The 21,856-nt window shown below is 61.4% G+C and overlaps 1 protein-coding gene across 9 annotated transcripts in view; it reads right to left on the bottom strand.

Annotated features, from left to right (window-relative positions):
- Positions 1 to 884: 884 nt before the first annotated feature.
- Positions 885 to 21,856, bottom strand: part of COL11A2 (collagen type XI alpha 2 chain) — a 29,446-nt gene continuing 8,474 nt past the window's right edge. For 3 of the 9 annotated variants that reach the window (XM_070456641.1, XM_070456642.1, XM_070456640.1), the window contains 60 exons: positions 21,643 to 21,705; positions 20,810 to 20,989; positions 18,644 to 18,703; positions 18,503 to 18,544; positions 18,218 to 18,280; positions 17,832 to 17,906; positions 17,298 to 17,384; positions 16,988 to 17,044; positions 16,772 to 16,825; positions 16,632 to 16,685; positions 16,474 to 16,527; positions 16,262 to 16,315; positions 16,003 to 16,056; positions 15,839 to 15,883; positions 15,673 to 15,726; positions 15,265 to 15,309; positions 15,017 to 15,070; positions 14,780 to 14,824; positions 14,634 to 14,687; positions 14,351 to 14,395; positions 14,080 to 14,133; positions 13,911 to 13,955; positions 13,744 to 13,797; positions 13,313 to 13,420; positions 12,554 to 12,607; positions 12,205 to 12,258; positions 12,074 to 12,118; positions 11,933 to 11,986; positions 11,767 to 11,811; positions 11,599 to 11,652; positions 11,450 to 11,503; positions 11,188 to 11,241; positions 10,680 to 10,787; positions 10,445 to 10,534; positions 10,216 to 10,269; positions 9,899 to 10,006; positions 9,676 to 9,783; positions 9,494 to 9,547; positions 9,339 to 9,392; positions 9,088 to 9,195; positions 8,819 to 8,872; positions 8,596 to 8,649; positions 8,342 to 8,395; positions 8,037 to 8,090; positions 7,617 to 7,724; positions 7,202 to 7,255; positions 6,970 to 7,023; positions 6,822 to 6,875; positions 6,104 to 6,157; positions 5,779 to 5,886; positions 5,634 to 5,687; positions 5,450 to 5,503; positions 5,118 to 5,225; positions 4,805 to 4,858; positions 4,467 to 4,502; positions 4,245 to 4,298; positions 3,883 to 4,150; positions 2,752 to 2,864; positions 2,267 to 2,473; positions 885 to 1,565 (listed from right to left, as the gene is read on the bottom strand). In XM_070456641.1, the coding sequence (XP_070312742.1) occupies positions 1,425 to 1,565; positions 2,267 to 2,473; positions 2,752 to 2,864; positions 3,883 to 4,150; positions 4,245 to 4,298; positions 4,467 to 4,502; positions 4,805 to 4,858; positions 5,118 to 5,225; positions 5,450 to 5,503; positions 5,634 to 5,687; positions 5,779 to 5,886; positions 6,104 to 6,157; positions 6,822 to 6,875; positions 6,970 to 7,023; positions 7,202 to 7,255; positions 7,617 to 7,724; positions 8,037 to 8,090; positions 8,342 to 8,395; positions 8,596 to 8,649; positions 8,819 to 8,872; positions 9,088 to 9,195; positions 9,339 to 9,392; positions 9,494 to 9,547; positions 9,676 to 9,783; positions 9,899 to 10,006; positions 10,216 to 10,269; positions 10,445 to 10,534; positions 10,680 to 10,787; positions 11,188 to 11,241; positions 11,450 to 11,503; positions 11,599 to 11,652; positions 11,767 to 11,811; positions 11,933 to 11,986; positions 12,074 to 12,118; positions 12,205 to 12,258; positions 12,554 to 12,607; positions 13,313 to 13,420; positions 13,744 to 13,797; positions 13,911 to 13,955; positions 14,080 to 14,133; positions 14,351 to 14,395; positions 14,634 to 14,687; positions 14,780 to 14,824; positions 15,017 to 15,070; positions 15,265 to 15,309; positions 15,673 to 15,726; positions 15,839 to 15,883; positions 16,003 to 16,056; positions 16,262 to 16,315; positions 16,474 to 16,527; positions 16,632 to 16,685; positions 16,772 to 16,825; positions 16,988 to 17,044; positions 17,298 to 17,384; positions 17,832 to 17,906; positions 18,218 to 18,280; positions 18,503 to 18,544; positions 18,644 to 18,703; positions 20,810 to 20,989; positions 21,643 to 21,705 (4,335 nt within the window). In that variant the 3' untranslated portion in view covers positions 885 to 1,424. Of the gene's footprint in view, positions 1,566 to 2,266; positions 2,474 to 2,751; positions 2,865 to 3,882; positions 4,151 to 4,244; positions 4,299 to 4,466; positions 4,503 to 4,804; positions 4,859 to 5,117; positions 5,226 to 5,449; positions 5,504 to 5,633; positions 5,688 to 5,778; positions 5,887 to 6,103; positions 6,158 to 6,821; positions 6,876 to 6,969; positions 7,024 to 7,201; positions 7,256 to 7,616; positions 7,725 to 8,036; positions 8,091 to 8,341; positions 8,396 to 8,595; positions 8,650 to 8,818; positions 8,873 to 9,087; positions 9,196 to 9,338; positions 9,393 to 9,493; positions 9,548 to 9,675; positions 9,784 to 9,898; positions 10,007 to 10,215; positions 10,270 to 10,444; positions 10,535 to 10,679; positions 10,788 to 11,187; positions 11,242 to 11,449; positions 11,504 to 11,598; positions 11,653 to 11,766; positions 11,812 to 11,932; positions 11,987 to 12,073; positions 12,119 to 12,204; positions 12,259 to 12,553; positions 12,608 to 13,312; positions 13,421 to 13,743; positions 13,798 to 13,910; positions 13,956 to 14,079; positions 14,134 to 14,350; positions 14,396 to 14,633; positions 14,688 to 14,779; positions 14,825 to 15,016; positions 15,071 to 15,264; positions 15,310 to 15,672; positions 15,727 to 15,838; positions 15,884 to 16,002; positions 16,057 to 16,261; positions 16,316 to 16,473; positions 16,528 to 16,631; positions 16,686 to 16,771; positions 16,826 to 16,987; positions 17,045 to 17,297; positions 17,385 to 17,831; positions 17,907 to 18,217; positions 18,281 to 18,502; positions 18,545 to 18,643; positions 18,704 to 20,809; positions 20,990 to 21,642; positions 21,706 to 21,856 lie in introns of those variants that run through there. The other 6 variants (XM_070456644.1, XM_070456643.1, XM_070456645.1 and 3 more) reach the window with 3 other exon arrangements.

Here is a 21,856-nt window from a genome sequence, read left to right as displayed (position 1 = left end):
GGCGCTGATACCCACGAGCCTGGGGAGGCCCGGCCGCAGCCCTGGCTATTAATGACGGGACAGGCAAGCCTGCACCAAAGGCAGGGGCAGTAAACGCCGTCGTGAAAGTCAGCCTCCGTCTCCTCATTCACAAGGAGCTCAGACTAGGCATCTAAGGCCCCTTCCAGCCCTAAAGGTCAGGAAGGGGTGTCAGGTGAAACCAGGGAGTGTCAGCGCGCCCCCACACTGAACCGCTCAGGAGCCAGGGTCGCACAGAACCCTGGGCCCCCACCTGATGTCGCTGGGAGTCTGTTATGAACTCTCTCTGCACCCTCACACCTCAAGGGGCCAAGTCCTCCAAGAAACGGATTAAGCCATCCACTTCTGGTAACAGCTCAGCTAGGAGTAAGGGGCGTGGTGGGGTGAGGCTCCGCGTGAGGATTGAAATAACAACGCAAGCACCAGGCACATACACCCCAGGAGGAGACAATCACATTTTTTAACCACCAGTCAGAGTGGATGCAGGTCATAGTGCTGGACAAGGTCCTGGGAGTCCCTTCCATCCAGATCGCATGATAACTGAAGGATCAGGGTGAGTGGGGGGTACCCAGGGCAAGGATGGTGTGTGGCCAGGATGTTGGTGGGATACTCAGGGGGATACCACCATGGTTTCCCAACTAATGTGGAAGAATCTCAATCTTTCAACCGTCTGCTGACCACTGGCCCTGCACACACCCCTCACTATTCCACGCCTCCCCTGGGGGAGTAGCCTGGTCCCCAAGTAACAGGCGTTCCTGCAAGACCCCAGAACGAGTGAAAGACAGCAGGCAGGCAGGACAGGGAGCCAAATACCCAGTAGGTAGAGATGAGCGAGCCCCACCCACCTGGGCAGAGAGAGGCAGAGCCCTGAGACAAAGGAGGCCGTGTATTCCAACGTTCACAGTGGGTGCTGCGGGTGGGTGTGAGGGAGGCGGGGGTCAGCCCCCAGCCCCCCACAGTCACTGAGGAAAGCCCTGAGGCGAGGAGGAGGGTGCTGGGGCCACCCCTGGAGAGCCCCATCTCCAAAGTCCGCTGATTTTTGTTGGCATTTCTCTCTTTATCTTTTTTGTCATTTTCTTTTCCCCCCCGCTTTAAATAATTAATATAATTACTTTTAAATACAAAATACACAGTGTCCTTTCTCTTCTCTTCCACGTGTTTGGGGTGACTGGGAGGTAAAATTTAAATAAGGGTCTCGGCTGTCGAGCAGGGCACAGGCTCTGGGGGGAGGGCCGCGAGGCCCGGGGTGCTCCGCCCCTGCTTTCCCCCTATTGGGGGGCTCTCAGGGCCCTGGCCCGAGGCCCCTGGAGGGCGAGAAGCCCTCCTGCGAGGTGGCACAGGGCCGACGCTGTGGGATTTCAGGTGGGCCTGGCGTCGGCGGGCAGGGTCAGACAGAGGAGGAGGTCCTAGCCCATGAAGCAGACAGGCCCCAGCAGCACCCCGCCCCGCCTCGGAGGGGCCCCCAGGTCCGAGAAGGAGGCGTCCAGCACCGGCAGCTGCTCCAGCACAGGCGTGCGAACCTCCAGCACCGTCCGGCCTTGCTGGGTCTTGCAGAGGGCGAGAGACATGAGAGAGAGGAGTGAGCATGGGAAAGGCACGCAGGAGCCTTGGGCCACCCAACCGCAGGCCGCGGGCCACCCCCCCCCCCACTGCTCCTTGGAGCACCATGAGACGCTGATCCCGTCATCTGCGTCACATGTTCAGACTGTGCTCAATTTCCTTTCCAAAGTTTCTTCCAGAGAGTCAGGACTGGGAAAGCTGGGAAAGTTGATTGTGTGTGTCCACACATATGCGTGCACGCTTGAGCCAGTCTGAGCAGCTGTGGGTTTGTCTTTGAGATTATCCGTCTGCAGTGGTTGTGTGAACCTGTGTGACTCCACAGGGGTGTGTGTACCTGTGTCTGCGGCTGTGTGTGATGACAGCCAACATGATTCCGCACGTGTGTGTACCTGTGTGACCCTCTCCAGGCAACTCTGGAGACGCATGTACAGGTTGGGGGTGTCCTCCCTGGGAAGCGGGCAGTGTTTACAGACCGTGCATGCAAAGGGGAACCTATGTAAATACACTTACGAGCCTGAACGATGCGCTTTGAGTGAACCCGTCCTCTGCCACCCAGCCTCCTGCCCTTCCCGACACCAGAAGCAGGCTTCCTCCTGCTCGGCCCAGGGCCCCTGCCCCAGGGGTCTTCCCGCCGCCTCCCCCAGCCTGAATCCGGGGCCTACCCCACCCAGCTCTCCCTGGTGCCCACCTGGCAGCCATCCCGGATCTCCTTGACGTAGGGGCTGGTCTCCGGGCTCAGCTCGTCCTCGTTGGCCCCCCGGAGCTTCAGGGGGCCGTCCTGGGCCTCCCCAGAGCAGGGGTAGGAGATGTTCTGGCGGGCTGAGACGCTGAGCAGCCGCAGGAAGGTGAGCTGCACCACGCCCACTGGGGCGCCCTCGGAGTCCACGTAGGAGAACTGGGGGAGAGGGCGCTGCGGTCACAGGCAGGGCCGGGGCCAGGCTCACGGGAGCCAAGTGGATGGGGAAGGCCCGGGGGAGAAATGGGGGGCAGGGGGGCAAACAGGGGGCAAGCTTTTGCCGCAGGTGGTCGGGGCAGGAGACAGGCAAGAAGGAAGGGAAGAGAAGTGTCTGCAGGCTCCACGGGGTCAAAGGCCAGGGGACGTCAGAAACCTGGGAGCCTCTCAGCCCGGAGGGGGACTCCACAGGGTCAGGGCGGCCAGGGGCCAGCTCTCACCTGCGTGACATCGTCCCTGGGCGTCACACAGGTTTCCCCTCCAGCTGTAAAGTTGCAGAAAACCCGGAAGGCATCCCGAGCACAGCCCTGGTTGGGGTCGACCCAGTACTCTCCTGTCAAGCGAGGTGGGGCGGTGATCAGGGCGCCTGGGCCTTGTACCCAAGAAGCTCTCTGCCCGACACATTCCCCGTCAATGGCTTCCACCAGCTGCCTCCACCTGCCCTGTCCCCCAGGCCTCTGTTCTACCCCCAGAGCATAGCCCGCCCCACTTCACTCTCCCTCATCACTTTATGCCCCTTCCTGCCCCTGCCACCCCTCCCCGCAGCACCCCCAGGCTGGCGACTGGAGTCAGTAGGAGCACTGACACCCTCATACTGGCACAATTTGTGGTTACAGGCATGCACACGTGTCCGTGAGTGTAAATGCCAGCATGTTGTCCATGGGTGTGTTTATTCCTGTAGACACTGGACAGACAGTGAGCTGATGACCCTGGGAGGACCGTGGGTGTGTATGTGTGCGCACATACGTGTGCTCAGTCGTGTCTGTAGCCTGCCAGGTTCCTCTGTCTGTGAAATATTCCAGGCAAGAATACTGGAGTGGGCTGCCATTTCCTACTACAAGGGACTAAACCTGCATCTGTCGTGTCTCCTGAATTGGCAGGCAGATTCTTTATCACTACCACCTGAGACACTCTTTAAAAGCCCTTTCTAACAGCAGCCAACAACTGTTGAGCTATTTTGCATGTCCGTGATCAGTCACTCAGTCCTGTCCTACTCTTTCCCTTCTTTGGGACTGCAGCCGCCAGGCTCCACTGTCCATGGGATTCTTCAGGTAAGAATACTGGACTGGGCTGCCATTTCCTCCTCCAGGGGATCTTCCTGACCCAGGGATCAAACCTGTGTCTCCCGTAGCTCCTGCCTTGCAGGCAGATTCTTTACCCACTGAGCCATCACACCAGGTGCTAAATATTGAAAAGCTTCTGACCCGTTGGTAAGAGCTGCTGCCCCCAAGCGCGCCCCCCACCCACCTCATTCCCACCCTGACAGCTTCCCCAGGCCTCCCCGACATCCATCCTGCTTGTTCACATCGGTGCTGTGGTTCACAAGTTGCGCTCCCGAGGCTGGCACTGACCATCGGGTAGCTCCGGGTGGCAGAGCTTCAGGTCCTGGCAGGTGCGAGCCGGGCTGTCCTGGGTCCCCGTGGGCCGCCTCATTTGCTCGATTTCCTCCCGCAGGGAGTCCAGGGAGCCAAAGATCTCCTCCAGCCCCCCAGGACTGCCCGGGGCACCGCCAGTCGGCACAGCTTCATCTTCCTGCATCAGGCGGCTTCCGTCCACCGAGCGCCGCGTCTTCTTGGGCATCTGGATGGGCAGGGGCTGGATCACCTCGCCCGGGGGGCCCTGGGGGAGAAACGAGGTCAGGATGAGGGAGACCCGGAGAAACACCCAGACAGAGGGGGGCCAACAGAAATGCGGGCCCTGCCTCGTGACTCACCGGGTGTCCTGGAGGACCCTGGACGCCCTTCTCTCCCTTAGGTCCGGCCGGGCCCTGCCAAAGGAGGCAATGAGGTCATGGAGGGGTCAGGAGGTCAAGTACGCGATTAAGGTTACAGAGAGTGAACTCAGCCAAGGGCTGGGATGTTTGTCCTGGAGAGACGGTGTCAAGTTCAGCTGCGTGTGTGTCGGGGGGCGGTCAGAGCTGCTGGGGGTCACTCACTGTGGCTCCTTTGGCTCCTTTGGGGCCAGCAGGTCCCTATGAAATGAGGAACAAGAAAGAGACGGTCACCACAGGGGAAGGTCGGGATGTGGAGAACTGCAGAGGCAAGGTCACGAGTCCACAGGACGCTGGGGCCACCCAGGAGGGGCAGGCGGGGGAGACAGGGGGACACCCCGGAGGCGCTGGAAGGACAGGTTGGAAACTCTGCAGGTGCAGGAACATATGGGGGACATGGGGGCCTCTGCTTGTTAGGCTGGCGGTTGCCGTGGAAACCAGGGGGGGATTATAGGGGCCGCGGGGTTTAGAGGATTGAGGGGAAGAACAGATGGGATACTCACAGGGAGGCCGGGGGGCCCTCCAGGACCAATGGGGCCAGATGCTCCTGGGATGCCCTAGGAAGCGGGGGCCTGGTTCAACTGCGTCCTCCTCTCCTCCCCGCCACCCACCCCCACACTGTGTCCACCCCCACCCCACCCACAGTACTGCGTCCACCTCCCACCCCCCATACTGCGTCCACCCTGCCCCCCGCACTGCGTCCAACCCCCACCCTGCCCGCAGCACTGCGTCCACCCCCCCACCCCCCCACAGCACGCCCCCTGAGTCCCCACCCCCTGTCTGCCCAGCCCTCCCAGCACCACGTGCTGCACTCACTGTCTCTCCCTTTTGCCCGGTGGAGCCCTGAGGACCAGGAAGCCCGCGATCACCCTTCTCCCCCTGCTCCCCAGGGGGGCCGATGAGTCCGATGAGACCTGGGTGACCCTGGAAAAGCGGACAGGTGGTGAGGGGGACCCACAGAAGAGACCCGTGGATGGGGAGAAGGAGGACCACAGGGGTCGGAGCCCAGAGGGCAGGAGGGACTCAGGTGGGGCTGCGGGAAGCCCAGGGCTGCCACAGCTCCGACTGAGGAGGGCTCCCCGAGAACATGGGGTCCCCGGAGGCTTCAGCAAGGAGGCTGAGACTCCTGGCCGTGTGTGCTTGCTCACCTTCTCTCCCTTGGCCCCAGCATCGCCCCGGAGGCCAGGCAGCCCTGGGGGTCCCTGTGGGGAGACAGGAAGTCAGTCTCTCCTGCGGGAGGTGGGACCACCTCTCTAACTTCCTCCAAGGCTGGATGCCCGCTCCCTGGGGGGCCCCACCCCACCCCACCGCACCCCATCCACAGTCACTCACCACAGGGCCTGGAGGTCCGGCCTGACCTGTGGCCCCGGGACGGCCTTGCTGACCCTGCAGATTTGAGGGGACCGCAGGGATCAGGAGACATGTCCCCCACACCACACCCCTCCCAGTACGGCCGAACCTCTGCATCACGACTTACCACTGAGCCAGGGAGACCTCTCAGGCCGTCAGGACCAGGCTTTCCTGCTGGGCCTGCAGGACCCACAGGGCCTGTCTTCCCTGGGGCGCCCACAGCACCAGGATCCCCCTGAAACACACCAAAGAAGTATCCCAAAAGGCAGAGGATGGTGTGGTGGGGGCAGCGGATCCAAGGTGGATGGGCTGAGACAGAGGGGAGGGGTCGAGCCCCCGAGACCCCTGGGGTGAGGAGGAGGTGTGGGGGCGGCATCTGGGGGCCAGAGGGTGAGGACCGGGAGGGGCGGGCAGTGCAAGGGGCGTCCCAGCATCTGGGGGGCTCTCCCCACCTTAGCGCCCTTCTCTCCTTGTCGCCCTTCAGGACCAGGTGTGCCCGCAGGTCCCTGCAGGTGGAGGGGGGGGCGTACAGGTGGCTGTGAGTAGCCAGGCTCACCTCCCACCCCCAAGTGTCCTCCTGGTGCACACACACACACACACACACACACCCGCGTGCACACAATCACAGAGGCTGACTCATCTCCCTCAGCCAAGCTGTCCTCCTTATACACACACACACATGTGTGCAAACTCAGACACAATCACAGAGGCTGACTCACAGATGTGAGAGCTGCTACAGTGGTACCGGCTGTCGAAGTACTGAGAAGCCCTGTGCATTAGGTGAAGAGCCTCTTGCCCACATACCACCAGTAGACAAAGGGTTCATGCCCCACCAGCCCTTTTCCTCCTAGCCCCCAGACCAAGGCTCAAACTTGTGCCCACTGCCCCCCGCAGTGGGATCAAAGAGCCACAACCACTGGACCATCAGGAATCTCCCCCCACGTCTATTCTGATTGGTTGGTACACACACCGCCACCCCTGGCAAGATCAAAGATACCCAAAGGAGCAAAGATACCCAAATCTGCACAGCACGCTCGCAGACACACGTGATCACACACACACCTCCCCCAAGGACGGCCGGGATACCAGGCCTCTCCCCATCCTGCCCCCCACCGCCCCAGCGGCCATCCAGCCTCCCCCAGCTCTGCCCACAAGGTCCACCTTGCTTACCCTCTTTCCAAGCGGTCCAGGAGGTCCATTCTCCCCCGTGGGACCGGGGGACCCCTGTGGAGGGAGGGAGAGTGGTGGGGAGGGAGCCCTCGGGTGTGGGCACAGCAGAGGGGACTGGGCCTGAGGGTGGGGGATCACGGGCACTCACAGGCTGTCCTGGCTCCCCATCCTCTCCACGGTCACCCTTGGCGCCATCCTGGCCCTGCAGAGATGCAGCACGGTCAGAGGGGGCCCAGGCCTGGCTGGCCTCACCCCCAAACCCGCCGATCCTCCCATTCTTCATCTGCTCCCCACACCCCCAGTTCCCACCCCAACCCGCCACGCAGAGTGCCTCCAGAGCAGACCACCCTCTTCACCCACCCTCCCTGGGTAAGACTCACCCGAGGGCCAACTTCTCCAGGAGGGCCAGGGTCACCAGGAAAACCAACAGGACCCTAATCCGGAGGGAATCCAGGGGTCAGGGTCACAGCTCCCCCTAAGCCTGCGCAGCGCCAGCACAGACCCCCATGGGCACAAGACACTCTCCCTCTCTCCGGGCAGTGCCCACCCGCACCGCCCTAGGAAGAGGGCCTCCAGTAGCCCTTCCCACCTCGTGCACTGCCTGCCCTCCAAGACTTTCAGGTTATTAAGTTTCTCTCACTTTCTCTCTGGATCCTAAACTCCATAATCCCTCCCAGGAGACCCCATCCCCCCCAAGTCCCCCACACTCTTGCTCCCCAGCTCCAAGATCCTCACACGCATATCGCAGATCTCCATGCACAAGGGCCCTCCTCCAAGCCCCCGCCCCAAACTCACGGGGTTCCCTTTGGGACCGTCGTCGCCGGTGGGGCCCTTAGGCCCCGGTGGTCCCGCCTCTCCCGCCTGCCCGGTCTCTCCTTTCTCCCCGCGCTCCCCACGTGGACCCTGAAGCATGGCGGAGATTACAGATGGTCCCAAAGGAGTCTTGACGATCAAGAATGCAGCCCCCGCTTCCAAGACACCTTCAGCCTCCCCCTCGCCCCCCGTGGACATCAGGGTGCCCACGGAAGTCGAGCCCATGGGGGGAGTCCCCCTCTTCCTTTCAAGGAAAGGGGACAGAGCCCACTCGGATCCAGGGACCAGACCCCCCTGAGAATGGCTGGGAGTGCGCCAGCTCCAGGAGGTCACAGTAAAGGTGGGGGTGGGAATGAGGGGGTGGAGGGGCTTGGGGAGCAAGGCCTCAGAGCAACCACTCACCTTGACCCCTGGCTCGCCCTGGACTCCCGGAGATCCTGACTCTCCTGGCTCCCCCTGCAAGGAGATGGGGGTCAACAACCTTCATTCCCCTGCCCCCCCCAAATTCTGATATTCCCAGCCTCTCTTTTTTGGGTGTCACACTGCACAGTTCCTCAGATGCCTGAGCACAGGCCACAGCAGTGAAAGCACTGACTCCAACCACAGGACCACCGGGGTCCCCCTCCCCCATCACTCTCCTTTGAGGCCCCCACTGAACCTGGCAGAAACTCACCCCCCAAGATCATCCATGTACCCTTTCCCAGTACCTTCTCTCCAGGCGGACCCAAGTTCCCAACACCTCCTGGGGGGCCTTGTGGACCCTGAAAGAGAACCAGAAGTAAAGGGGAGGGGGTGCCCCGTGGGCTCAGAGCCTGGAGGATGCCCTGAGGTCACTGCGGTGAGCCGGCGGGAGGCCTTCCCAGGGGCCAGAGGCGTCTCTCGGCGTCTGAGATGAGATCAGAGATTACAATCTAAGGGAAGGGAGGCAGCGCATTGGCCACATGGGGGCTGGAGGACTCACATCTGCTCCGTTGGGTCCAGCTGGGCCTCGAGGTCCTGGGGGGCCAGGTGGTCCCTGGAGAGAGACAGGCAGGGAGGTGAGGAAAGGTGAGCGGGGGGCCAGGGGAGCGGGCGGGGAGGGAGGCAGTCAGGCCAGGGTGGGGTGGGTGCTGGATGAGCAGGCGGGACTAGCAGGTGAGGCTGGAGTCAGGAGGGGTCCACCCCGTCAAGGGGGTCACACTCACCATCGGGCCCACGTCTCCTGTTTCTCCCTTCTCCCCTGAGGGGCCTGGCAAACCCTGCGCAGGTGTACACAAGGCAGACCCAGGTGACCAACACCCCCGGAGCACGCCCTCCCCCGTCCCCTCCCCCAGGTCCCGCCCCCCACCCACCCAGGCCCCAGCCCCCACCCCCCAGTCCTCCATCCTGAGCAGGGGCTGGCGAGGGTCTGGGGCAGACAGCAGCCCCGCTGTGACTCCCACCTCTCAGCCCCTGCCTCCTCTCCCCAGCTCACCTGCAGACCAATGGGTCCCGGGGGTCCATTGAATCCTCTTGTTCCTTCGTCACCTTTGGCTCCAAAGTGTCCCTGGGGACCCCGAGCTCCAGGCTCCCCATCTGCCCCCTGAGGTTGGGGAGGGCAGGGACGAGGACTCAGAGATGGTCTTGGGTCCGGGGTTTTCCAGCCCCACACAGAACCGGGCAGCAGGCCCGGACCCCCCCACCACCCCCAACTCCGAGGGCAGAATCGGGGCACCGGGCACTCACCGCAGCGCCAGGCTGCCCCACGGGCCCGATGGGTCCGGGGGGCCCAGGGGGGCCCTGGGGGAGAAACAAGAATCAGAGACACCAAGACAAGGGCGGGGCTGGGAAGGGCTGAGGTTAAAGGGCAGAGGTGAGAGGTCAGAGGAGTGAACACTCACGTGCTCCCCTTTGTTGCCTTTGGCGCCCTTCTGTCCAGGGTCTCCCACCTCGCCCTGGGGAAAGGCGGGGGGGACATTAGAGGAAGCAGAGGGCAGGAGGGCAGAAGGAGCCGCCGGACTTGGGGGCCACCCCCAGACCAGCGAGCTCATCCGCAGGAAGCTGAGTCCAGGGGTTCCCTCACCTTGTCTCCATCCTCTCCTGCCACGCCCGGGGGCCCGGCGGGGCCAGGAAGCCCCACGGGACCCTGCACCCCATCGCGGCCGGTCGGACCGATGGGGCCCTTCTCGCCCTGTGGGAGAGGAAGGCAGGAGTCATGACCCACAGACGCTGTCACCCTGGGGACCCCTGGGGACCCAGCAGCTCCCAGACCCCTCTGCAGCACCTCCCAGGGACCCCGCACTCACCGGGACACCTTTCTCTCCCGCTGCTCCAGGTGGACCCTGCGGTCCCGGGCGCCCTGGGGGGCCAATGGGTCCCCCGGATCCTGCTGAACCTCGCTCACCAGGGGATCCCTGCGACAGGAGCGAGCATCAGACCCTCTAAAGGGGAGACCACAGCCCCCGACACCAGAGCACACCCGGCCACGGTTCCAGGAGAAAGGCCCAGCATCGGAGGCCTCACGCTGACCCCAGCCTCCCTCTGCTGGGTCCTGCAGCCTCACCCAAATCCCAATGCTGCCCCACACCCCTCCTCCCCCTACCCCCAGGGGCCCCAGACTCACCGCAGGGCCAGGGGGACCAGCCGGCCCTTCATTCCCCTTCAAACCAGGCCCGCCCTGTGAGCCAGAGATTGGGGACAACAGACGTGAGATGGAAGAGGAGGACCTCACAGACCCGGAGCTTAGGAGACACGCAGGGAGGATGAGGGCTGGGCTGTGGGCATGGGGTGACGCTGGGGTGCCAGGAAGTGTGGGGCCTCGAGACGGGCATAATGGTCGGGGTCACACTCACAGCAGTGCCGGGGAGGCCTCTCTCTCCTGGAAAGCCCCTCAGACCAGCGGGACCATCCTTTCCTGGGGCCCCAGGGGGTCCGGGGTCACCCTAAAAGGAAATGAAGCTGATGAACCACTGCCAGGCTCCCAAGTTGGGCAGAGAGACCTCTGCCCCATCAGATCTCCAACGGGCTGTCCCCTTAGGCACCCAAACCCCGTTCTCCCGAGTGCCCCCTCCCAGACCCTCTGCTGACCTTCGTGCCTTCTTTCCCAGCTGTTCCGGTCAGTCCCTGCTCTCCAGGGGGGCCGGGCGGGCCTGGGTGACCTCGCTCCCCCATGGGCCCGGTTTCCCCGGCGGCTCCCTGGGAAAGGCAGACAGACCCCAGTCTCAGCGCCCCTGCCCATCTCACTCTGCTCACCTCGTGGTACCCCCCAGGACCCGTTCCTGCCTGCCCCGCGGCTCTCCTGGGCCTCCATGCTGGTCTCCCTTCCCCGGTGTGGAGTAACCACACCAGCTGGTGTCCCTGTCGGGGACCTTCCTCTGCTCCAGGACACAAGAAGAGGAGAACTGGTCCAGGAAACAGATGGAAATCTGGGATCCCTGCTCCAAACCCAGCCCCCATCATGCACCCCAGTCCTGGGGACCCCGCAGGCAAAGGAGGGCCAGGGGCCCGGGATCAGGAGAAGGGAGAAGAGGGGCAGAGCTTCCAACCCCCAGAGTCCGGGATGCTTTGTCTCTGTGGGGGTGGGGGGCAAGCATACCTGGGGTCCCACCACTCCTGGGGGGCCAGGGGGGCCGGTCTTCCCTTGGAAGCCCTGAGAGAGAAAGAGGAGAGGCTGGTCGGAACACACAGTCTGGCGTGGACACAGCACGGACCCCAGGCTCCCGGGTCACCACCGAGTCCTTGGCCGCAGTCTGAGCTGAATGGGTACGGGGACCACTCCACCAGAAGACCCTTCCTTGGGGGCCTTCCAGGCAGAACGGGAGGGAGGGGGGATCTGCGGGCGCCGGGGCACCACTTACCACTTCTCCTCTCTGGCCTGGGTGTCCCGGCAGCCCGTCCTTCCCAGGGGGGCCCTGGAAAGGGTTCAGAGGTCAGGTGAGCTCTAGACTGAGCAGGGGGCTGAGGAGGAGGGACAGTCAGAGCCAAGGCAGGTCAGAGGGCAGCTTACCGGGGGTCCTTTGGGGCCAGGAAATCCGTTGGGGCCCTGAGGCCCAGGGAGACCCTAGAGATGGAGCTGTTTGAGTCAGGAGAACGGGAAGGAAGCAGGCTGGGCAGAGGACCCGCCCCGCTGAGACCCTGGACAGCGCCGGAGCGAAGGGGACTCGACCACACTCACCCTCTCTCCGGGAGGCCCGTGGGGGCCGTCTCCACCCGAGGTTCCCTGCGGGGGAGATGGTCAGAGAGGAAGAGAGGTTGACTTCTAGCCAACCCCGAGGTCAGAGGAGGGGGCGCAGCTGGGCGCCGGGGCAGAGGGGAGATGGAGCTCTGCTGAGACCACCAACCTTGGCTCCAGACTTCCCGGTGGCGCCTCGAGGTCCCCGCTGACCACGCGGACCCTAGAGAGAGGACAGGGGAGTTGTCAGAAGGACCTCCAAATCACCCCCTTGGGCTCCCGAGCCGCACGCCTCTTCCGCTGCACTCACCGTGGGGCCACGCTCTCCCCGAGGCCCTGATTTTCCTGACAGGCCCTGGTGGGAGCAAAGTGAAGACAATGCATCAGTCCTGAGCCCCCCAGAACCGCCCCTCCCTCCATGGCCCCCCTTCCCCAGCTTACCCGGGCTCCCTTCTCTCCACTGGCTCCAGGAAAACCCGGAAATCCCAGGGACCCCTGGTGAGGATGGAAAAGGGGAAAAACTGAGAAGTCGAGAAAAGGGTGGGCTGGGGAAAGGCCAAGGGGTCAGGAGAGGTGATGGAGGCAGGGGGTGGGAGACCCGGGCTCTGCCAAAAACTTGGTGGCCTTAGACAAGCCCTGGTGCTTGCTGGACCTCTGTTTCCCCATCTGTAGAATGGGCGTGGACTAAATTCTGTCTAGGGTCCCCCCACTGCTCTGTCCGTCCGTGCTTCCTGCAATTAGAGGTCCGTGAAGGGAAAAGGAAGAGGGCCACAGTGGGGCATCGAATCACCTTGGGGCCCTGGCGTCCGGGGTAGCCAGGCAGACCAGGAACACCCAGCTTGCCCTGTGGACAGACAGAGGGCCATCAGGAGCAAGTGGGGCCACGGATCCCACTCCATCCTGGAGACCCAGCCCCAAAGAGCAAGCATCTAGCACGCCCCCCACCGACCCCTGCTGCCCTCACCCACCCCCACAACCCCACCCCAGGCTGCCTGGCTTTTGTAACCTCCCCTTCCTGAGAGTGGATTTCCCCCGAACTCCAGGGCTGGAGTCTCGCCTCCCCTGTATCTTAAAGTCTGCAGCTCCCACGCTGCAGGCGTTGGGATTCCCTGCCTGCCCAGCACCCCTGCTCCCCCCTCCCCAGCACACATGACCGCTCCTCCAAGACCAGCCCCCTTGCACCCCCTGCCCCGCCCTGCCCCAGGCTCAGCTCTGCAGCCCCCATCTCCCACCCCCTACGCCCTGCCCCCTGAGGCCTCTGCCTGGCACCCCCAGGAACCCTGTGACAGCCTCTCTGCGTGTCCCCACGAATATGCTGTGAACTCTTTATGACGGGGACTTTCCTAGGCTTCTTACGTAGCCCCTCTCAACCTGTCAGTGTCTAGTGGGTGCCAGACGCAGAGAGGAGCATAATTAATGCACAGTCATCTTTGACTGACTTTCCAACTTCAGCCATTGGCATCCCTGCACCCGCTCTGACCCCAGCACCCCAGGCCTCACCCCCTCCATGTCCTAGAGCGCGTAGACAGGACCCCCTCTCCCCCATCACCTTCTCGCCCATGAGCCCCGGGGGCCCAGGGTCCCCCGTGGGTCCAGTGCGCCCCTTTGGCCCCTCAGGGCCATCCTCGCCCCTGGAACCGGGGACTCCGACCTCGCCCTAGGGGAGAGGGTTAGAAAGGTGAGAGATTGGGACTGGGGGTGGGGGCTGAGCCCCAAGATGGGGGGCCCCCCTGGTGAGGCTGGTTCCTGCAAGATGAGGAGCCCCGAGGGGCAGGAAGAAGGCGGTGACTGGCCAGCCGGTGAGTCCCAGAGCACGGGGCTGGGTCCTGCTTGGATCGGGCTCTAAAGGGAGGTCAGATCCTTGAGGGAGCCTGGCGACGGGCCATCCGGGGGTGTCAGGGGGAAACTGGTAACTGGGGGCTCAAAGGAGAGGGTCACCAGCGCTTGGAGCTGGGGGGCAAGGAGGAGGTCTCTACTCACCCTGTCGCCTTTCACACCCATGTCACCTTTGAAGCCAGGAAAGCCATCCTCGCCCTGAGAAATATGGGGTGAGAGGACATCACGGATGATGGCAGGAGGGGTGGGCAGAGGTGGGCAAGAGAGCGGGCCGAAGGTAAGGGGGAGCTGGGGTGAGACACACTGCTCACCTTTTCACCCTTGTGACCCTTCAGACCCCGAATTCCATCCACACCCTGGAATTGGAAGGGGGACAGACGGAGCAGTCAGGAGGGGCAGCGGGGTTGGCAGGACCAAGCTCCAGGGCCCAGCTGACCGCCCCAACCTCAGCCTTCCTCTGCCAGCCAGCTGGTCTCTCACCTTGATGCCCCGAGGTCCTGGGTACCCCAGAGGACCCTGAGGTCCGGATGGCCCCTGGAAGAGGACAGAGAGGTGTCAATAAAGGGTCTCAGGGGGTCACTGAGGGCGCCCCAGGGTGGGAGAAAGGGAAGTGACCAACTGGAGTCTGGAGGGGGTTGCAGGGGGCGGACTGTGACAGCCACGTGAAGACACGAGGAGATCCCAAGGACTTGGACGCCCAGGTCTGGGTGGAGACCCCGCCAGGGGATGCGAGGGTCATGGAAGAGCTCACCTGGTTTCCTTTGGTTCCGGGGGGCCCTTCCTTGCCCGGGTGACCCTGGGGGTAGGGGAAGGAGAGCGTGACCACTGGTCCCTGTCACTTCCTGCATCCCTCTCTACACTTCTTGTACCCAGATGCCCCCGGGACCTAATGAAGCTGACTGACCATTGGCGGCATCACCAGTGACCTCCCAGGACAAGGGACACTCCGCAAGGAGACTCACTGAGGTGCCTGCAAGTCACTCCCTGGGGTGGAGGGTCAAGGGGGATTTGTATGAAGAGGTGGGGGCACTCACCGGGGGTCCATCTGAGCCGGGCATGCCAGGCAGCCCTGGTTTCCCTCGAGGACCCTGCAGGGAGACGAGGACACTCAGTCCCAGCCAGACATTTGGGGGCTCCCTGCAACCCGCCTCACCATCCCCCAGATCCCTTAGTCACTTACCTTCTCTCCATGAGGGCCGATGGCGCCCTGGGGCCCAGGGAGACCCTAGATACCAGAGAGAGACGTCACACATCCCACCCCTGGGGGCCCCACTTTCTCCCCCAGCCAGCAGCTCCAGTTCACAGCACAAGCAGCAAAGACTTGAGACCCTTCATTTCCAGTCCCCACGCAGGGTCTGACCCACTGTGAGAGCCCAGGGGTGCCCCTCAGGCTGGGGGGGCAGATAGGACCACTCACCTGGGTCCCGGGGGTGCCCTGCTGCCCGGGAGGTCCTGGTTCTCCCTGGGGTCCCTAGAAACAGCAGCCAGGCCGGGGTCAGAAGGAAATGGTGACGGAACAAACAGGCAGGGGAGATGAGTCCCAGGAGGGACAGACGCAGGGAGGGAGAACCGGGAGCCGGAGGGGGCAAGGGGGTAAAGAGACGAGGACCTCGGCAGAGACGCAGGGGCGGAGGGTCAGCTGGGGCCTCCACGCCCGTCACTTACCAAGCTGCCTTTGGGACCGTGGGGACCATCCATGCCTCGGACCCCCTGAAACATGAGAGGGGCGTGAGCCCAGGAGGGACCTGTGGCTTCTGAAGCCCAGCCATCCCCACGGACGGGCAGGCACGCGGTGGGCCACCTTCCAGTTCATCCCAAACCTAAGCAAACACCCCCCAGATCCACAGGGCGTGGGGCTCGGTCTGTGGGTTTGTGGGGCTTTGTTCTGTTTCTCTTGAGGACTTTTTAAAATTTTTTTTACTATGCCCAAAGCGTTTGATGCACTTCAGGATATGGCCCCGCATGGGCACCTGCGGATGCAGGCTAAAGGGGCAGTGGGGGCAGCAGGGGGAAGGAGGGAGGCCTTCAGGGAAGGTGGGGAGGGCGGGGTCAGAGTCAGGGACGGTCACTCACCGGGGGTCCAGGAATCCCAGGAGGGCCTTTGGGGCCAAGGAGACCTCGAGGTCCCTGCATTCAGGTGAGGGGAAGACAGGACCCGCGTGGGTAAGAGTGCGTCCCTTTCACGCCCACGCCCCTCCTCTGGCATTGGAGCCACACTCCCTGCCCCCCTGACACTCACCGACTCCCCTGGCAGCCCCCGAGGCCCGATCTCTCCGTCGTCTCCCTGGAGGAGGACACATGAAGCAGCCTCGCCTTCCAGACCACCCCCACCCCCAGCCCCCACCCCGGAACCCCCCTACCCCCAGCCCCCACCCTGCCCACCCCACCAGCTGCAACACTTACCCTCTCTCCATCCTCACCAGGGGGCCCAGGAAGGCCCTGGGCACCAGTATCACCCTGAAAAATGGGCCACCAGGTAACAGGGGTACAGATCCCCCAACACAGACAGACACAGACCGTCTTCAGGGTCCAAGGAAGTTCCTTCTCTCAACTCCTGCTGGGACCATCAGCCTCCTTCCCTGGCCTCGAGACCCCTCCCTCCCCTCCTTCCCCTCCCAAGATCTACCCCCCATCACAAGACCCCACATGCGCCCATACTCACTCTGTGTCCCTTCTCCCCAGGCAGCCCTGGGAGGCCATCAAATCCTCGGTCACCCTAAGGAGGAGAGGGCCAGCCCAGGTGAGGCACCAGCCCCTTTCCCATCATGTCCTGAGTTGGGTGGGGCTGCTTTGTGGGGACCCTCGGCTATCCCCAGGAAACAGATGAGCTCAGGAGTTCCGGGTGGGCATCAGAGAGGGGCCCAGGCCTGTTACCTTCACTCCAGGTTCCCCAGGCATCCCTCGGGCTCCATCAGCACCCGCTCGGCCCTGGGGGTGCAGGGGAGGTGTCAGAGCAAGCAGGGGCCCAGCCCTCCACCCCCCACACCCTGTCTCCATCCCCCACCCCCTCCTATCCTACCCCCGTCACTCACCCTTCGCCCCGCCTTGCCAGGAGGGCCCATGAGGCCCTGAGGTCCTCTGGGGCCCTAGGAGGGAGAGGCAGGGGCAGGGTTAGTGGGCACAGGTGGGGGGCGGGGCACTGAGCTGGGACCAGGTCAGGGGAGGCTGTCACCTGAGGTCCCAGGTCTCCAGACTCTCCTTTCATGCCAGGGCTCCCAGGTTGTCCCTGTGAGGAGAGAGGGGGGCTTGCTGAAGGACACGCCCATCGGTGGCCTCAGTGCCCTCCCCCACTGAAGCAAAATATCTCTCAACTTGGTCCTTTTCCAGGACTGTCCATATCCCCACACGTGGACAAAGGATCCCCTATCACAACACCCCACGCACTCACCAGGGGGCCAGGGCGGCCTGTGTATCCCATGGGGCCGGGGGGTCCTCGGAGGGCCATCTGGGGGGGCAGAGCAGACGGCAGAGCTGAGCATGGGCAGCAGGAGCACCCCAGACCCCGGGTCATGTCCCAGATTCACCCTTCTTCCCTGACCTTCATTCCACTGCCCTGATCGTCCTCACCCTCCCTGTCAGCCCCCAAACCAACCCAGACCTCTCTGCCCTACACTCACGCTGACCTACCTTTCCAACCCCTCCTTCCTCCCCCCACCACACCCCTCCCACCTCCCCTCAAGCCCCCCAGCCCTACTCACCCGCGCCTGCTGCAGAATCGCCTGGGCCTGGGCCTCCTGGGCCGCCACCACGGGGCCCTTGTCACCCCCACCACTGCCGAACCGGAACTGCGGGGCAAGGAGAAGAAAGTCTAGATTCTTCCAGGAAATCCACGAGATGCCCGAAACCAGAGGCATCATCCAGCACGTGGGCCCCATCTCCCAGGTTCCAGATACCCTAAGCCCTTCTCCGGTGTCTCCCCCAGGCTCCCGGTCATCACTTAGAGGTTTTCAGAAACTCAGCTCCTATCTCCCTCCCTCACTCTCAGCCTCTTCCTCCCCAGACTCTTTGAGTTCTAGATTCCCTGAAATCTAGGATGTTCTGCCCGATTCTAGATGCCCCGTGTTCGGGTCTAGGTCATCAACGAGGCCTTAAACCCTCCTCCCCGATGATCTCATTCTTTGGGTGGATCGTCCTGAGAGACTCCTCTAGGCTTGCCTCCCCGTGTGGTTCTTGGTGACACGGCTCCCTGACCTCCCCTCAGCCCGTTCCACAAAGCCCAGAAGACCACTCACGGGGAGCATGAGGGATGTTCCGGGAGGGCCAGGGGCGCCGTCTGATCCAGGGAGCCCTGCTCGGCCCGGGGGGCCCTGGAGAAAGATGGAGTGACAGCATGTTGTTAGGGCCCTGGCATCATCTTGAAACCCTCCTCAATGGAACAGATGCAGACTTTGCTAGATCTCCCCACACCCCATGGAGAAACATGTCATGGAGAAAAATGACAGTGAGACACGACTGCTCCCCTCTCCAACCACACGCCGCCTTCTTTTCTGGGTGCTGAGGGCACAGCAGCCCCTCCGCCAGTAATCAACCGGCTGATGAGAAATCAGCGAGAATGGTACCCCCTGAATACCAGCGGCTCCTTTGCAGCCCTCCCCGCCTCCACAGGATGCTCTCATACCCTCTCGCCTGGGTCTCCAACTGGGCCTGGGTTGCCTTGGATACCAGGGGGACCAGGAAATCCCTGAAGAACACAAGAAAAGGGGGTCAGATGTGGGTGGTCAGATGGAAGAGGGGTATACGGTTGGGGGCAGGCTCCGCAGAAGAAATCTGGGGATCTGGGAAGCTCTGATTGTTCCCAGTTCTAAGAAGGAGGCCTGGGCCAGTGCTGGGAAGGCACAGGTCAGCAGGTAGGAAGCGTTTCTGCACAAAGAATGGAGGCTGGGGGGTCACAGCTAGAACTCACCGCAGGGCCTTCTGGACCAGGGGGCCCCTCCACTAGCATGCCCTGCAGAACCGAAGGTTCAAAGTCAGAGGCTACAAGGCTAGCACCCCGCCTCCTTCCCTCCTTCCCACAGCCCTCTGCTCAGTGACCAGAGCGACTTACGGGTTCCAGCACCGCAGGCTCCCCCTTCTCTCCCTTCAGCCCCCGGGGTCCACGGGCAGCCTGAGGGAGACACACATGTAACCCCCAGTGGGGCCTGTGAGCAGCCGAGGCTGCGGGGCTGCCCCGCCCTGGCAGGCGCAGGGCCCCTGGAGACCTCCCTGACCTGACCCCACGAACTCCCTGGTCCTCCTGGACTCCCTCTTCACAGACCGCCCAGACCTGCCAAGGGAGATCTTGGGGTTCCCCACCCCCCAATTCCCTGCCCACCTCAGCAAACACACCCTCCCCATCTCCCCAAGAACCACTCTCAGGAAGGTCCCCAGACCGTTCCTGGGACACCAGACCCCCAATCTTCCCAGACCCTCTTCTGGAGGACTGCACCTTATCCCCCACACTTCCTTAGGACCTTAAGAAACCATCGACTTCCTCACCTTTAACCCAACTCGCCAAGTAAGATTCTAAGATTTTGGATAGATTTTTTTTCTTGGGTTTAGGGGAGGTCATGCATCCATATAAGGATCTGACGTAATCTAGTGTCTTTCTCCAGAAAAGAAAAGGGGTATGCCCTTATGCACAGAATTTTACTTAGAGTTTCAAGGGGTTCACAAGTTTAAAACTCCCCAGAGATTAGACATTCATACTCTAAGTGGATTTGGAGAGCAGTCCCCACGGATACCTCAAACTTGGAGCTTATAACTGGATTTTGAAGAAATACAACCTGGGCTCAGTTCCTCAAGCCCCGGCACGGAACCCCTCAGCTCCTTCCAGCGCTGCTCCCAGCATGGAAGCTACACCCTTCCTCTAAGCCTCATTTAAACTTCAAGCCTACCAGTAGCCTCTCTTCCACACTTCCAGTCAAATGCCCACCCCCAACTCTGAGGCCTTAACCAAGATAGGGACAGGGAGAATGGGGGATATTTATTCACCACGTCCCCCAACTCTCTCAACAAAGATCTTCAAAATGCCCCCCTCTACCTCCATCCTGACTGAACAATAATGATCATTTTCCAAACTCTCCCATATCCCAAATCAATCCTAAAATTCCGGCATAAGGGAAAGGCAGCAGAGGGTCGAGGGTGGCAATATTAGAGCAGGGATGGTGGAATGAGGCAGCAGGGTGGAGGAGACAGCTCTGACTACAAGGCAGGCAAAAGAAGAAGTGAGTACAGGAAATATCCCGCTGACAGGGAGTGGCTGAAAACACAGGACACAATTAAGGGAGACAGAACAAAGGGACAAACTCTTGGAAGCAAGAATGATACCAGGGCCAAGAAAAATCAAACATGGCCAAGATGGTTAGAAAATGAACCAGATAAACAGGAAGTGGTGGGACAGACAGGAAGCAGCCAAGGAAAGAGGATCCAGGAAGTGGACCTTCAATAACAACATGGCTGCCTCAATCAAGAAAGAAACAAAATTCACAAAACAGACAGAAAGTGACTCTGGGAAATGGATTATGACAAAGAAAGACAATTCTTCCAGAAAACACACATCTTCCAGAAAACATACACAGCAAGTGACCATGATAAATATCTAGACCCACAATGGAAACTTTATGATTTGGGTGACCAGAGACACATACGAAGCAGCTTATTATCAAAGGATAAGATAGCATGAAAAACTAGAACAGAAACACAAAGAATAAGTCCCCTCCAGTCCAATCTGACACAGTCATCCAAATGGATGTCATGACTGGGACCAGAGGGGACAGACAGGAAGTGGCCTGGAGGTTAGAAAATGTGACAGAGAAAGTTAGATTTCTTGGCAGCAACATGGATAAGAAATTCTTTTGATCAAGAAGAAATGATGGAGACAGACTGAAAATGGACATATGACAGGGGCTTATGACCAAAAGCCTATGAAATCCAGCTTGATGGAGATAGGAAGGGACCAAGAAAGACAGGAAGTGCCCATAGGATTTAAAAAAGAATAACAACCAATTGCTTCAGACGGAAGGAACCATAAAGAGTCACAGAGTAAGACATTCGACAAGGGAAGGCAGGAAGTAATCTTTTCAAGCAACAGATACAATCTATGTGAACCAAAAATGGCAAATCACCAGCGGGAAGTAGCTCTCAGACGACAGACAACAACCAAAGACAACAGGAAGCAATTCTGTAGCTCCTGCTGGAGGTCAAGAGTGGAAGAGGAGCTTCTTGGACTTACGGCTCCGGAGCGGGCTGTCTCCGCAGACAGGGCAGGGCCAAGCTCCGTCTCCTCGCGGTAATCATCCCCGTAGGCATAGGTGTAATCGTAGGGCCCTGCTGGGGGCTCTGTGCCACCCTCCCCATATTCCTCTGTCAGGAACCTGTCGGCTGTGGGGGGGACCTGGAGATCTGTCTGCTCCTTCCCGGGGGTGGGGAGGGAGAGGGGTAGATGGGGGCGTTAGGGCTAACAGGAGGTCTCCCCTGGACCCCAGGGTGTGACAACTTCCAGCCCAAAGGGTACTGAAGGTGATGGGGCCATTTTCCTCCCAAGAAAAGCAAGCGGAGCTATTGTAGAGAAGGGGGATGGCCATCAAAGGCCCCCAACGAGGAGAGAGGTCCAGAAAGTGGGCTTGGTGGGAAGAACTGAGGGGTAACGAGAAGGGTGGCCGGAGGGCTGGACACAGAGTGGACAGTCCATGGACATAATGATGGAAGAAGGGGGTCCACCAAAGAAATTGGTGGAAAGACAAAAAGTGACAGGGTTGGACGGAAACTGGCTCCTGGAACAGAAGTAGATCAGAAGTACAACCACTGACATCAGCATGGCAGGAGATGACCCTAGAGTCAAAGAATAATGGCAGGAGACATGGACACCGGAGAAAAACGGCTATTCTGAGAGAGACCAGCAGACTCAAAGATCTGGAGTAACCAGGAGACAGGACATCATGAACAAGGTGACAAAGAGCCCTCCGGCCAGAAGAGAGGCTGGTTCATCAAGACGATCTAGGGCAACGGGAGCAGGCCACAGACGCCTACCACCCCTAAATGGGGCGAGGGTGGGGATGGAGTTACCTCCTCAGGGGGTGGCAAAGGACTTGACTCCAGGATTCCTTCCTCTTCACCTGGGGTGGGGTCCTAACCCCAAGGGGAAGGGAGGGGAGAGGAGCAGAGGGCAGGAAAGAGGAAAGAGGTTAGCGGAGAGGGAGGCCAAGCAGAGCCCGTCCTGGCCCGTCCCGAGGGCAGTGGCTGTCTGTGTCGGGGCGTGGGGGCAATCTCAGATCTTGCA

The sequence above is a fragment of the Odocoileus virginianus genome, chromosome 27 (genome assembly GCF_023699985.2).
Source record: "Odocoileus virginianus isolate 20LAN1187 ecotype Illinois chromosome 27, Ovbor_1.2, whole genome shotgun sequence".
Classification (NCBI taxonomy): Eukaryota; Metazoa; Chordata; class Mammalia; order Artiodactyla; family Cervidae; genus Odocoileus; species Odocoileus virginianus.
Note: the sequence above shows the minus strand (reverse complement) of the source record. Positions and strands in the feature narration are given on the sequence as shown.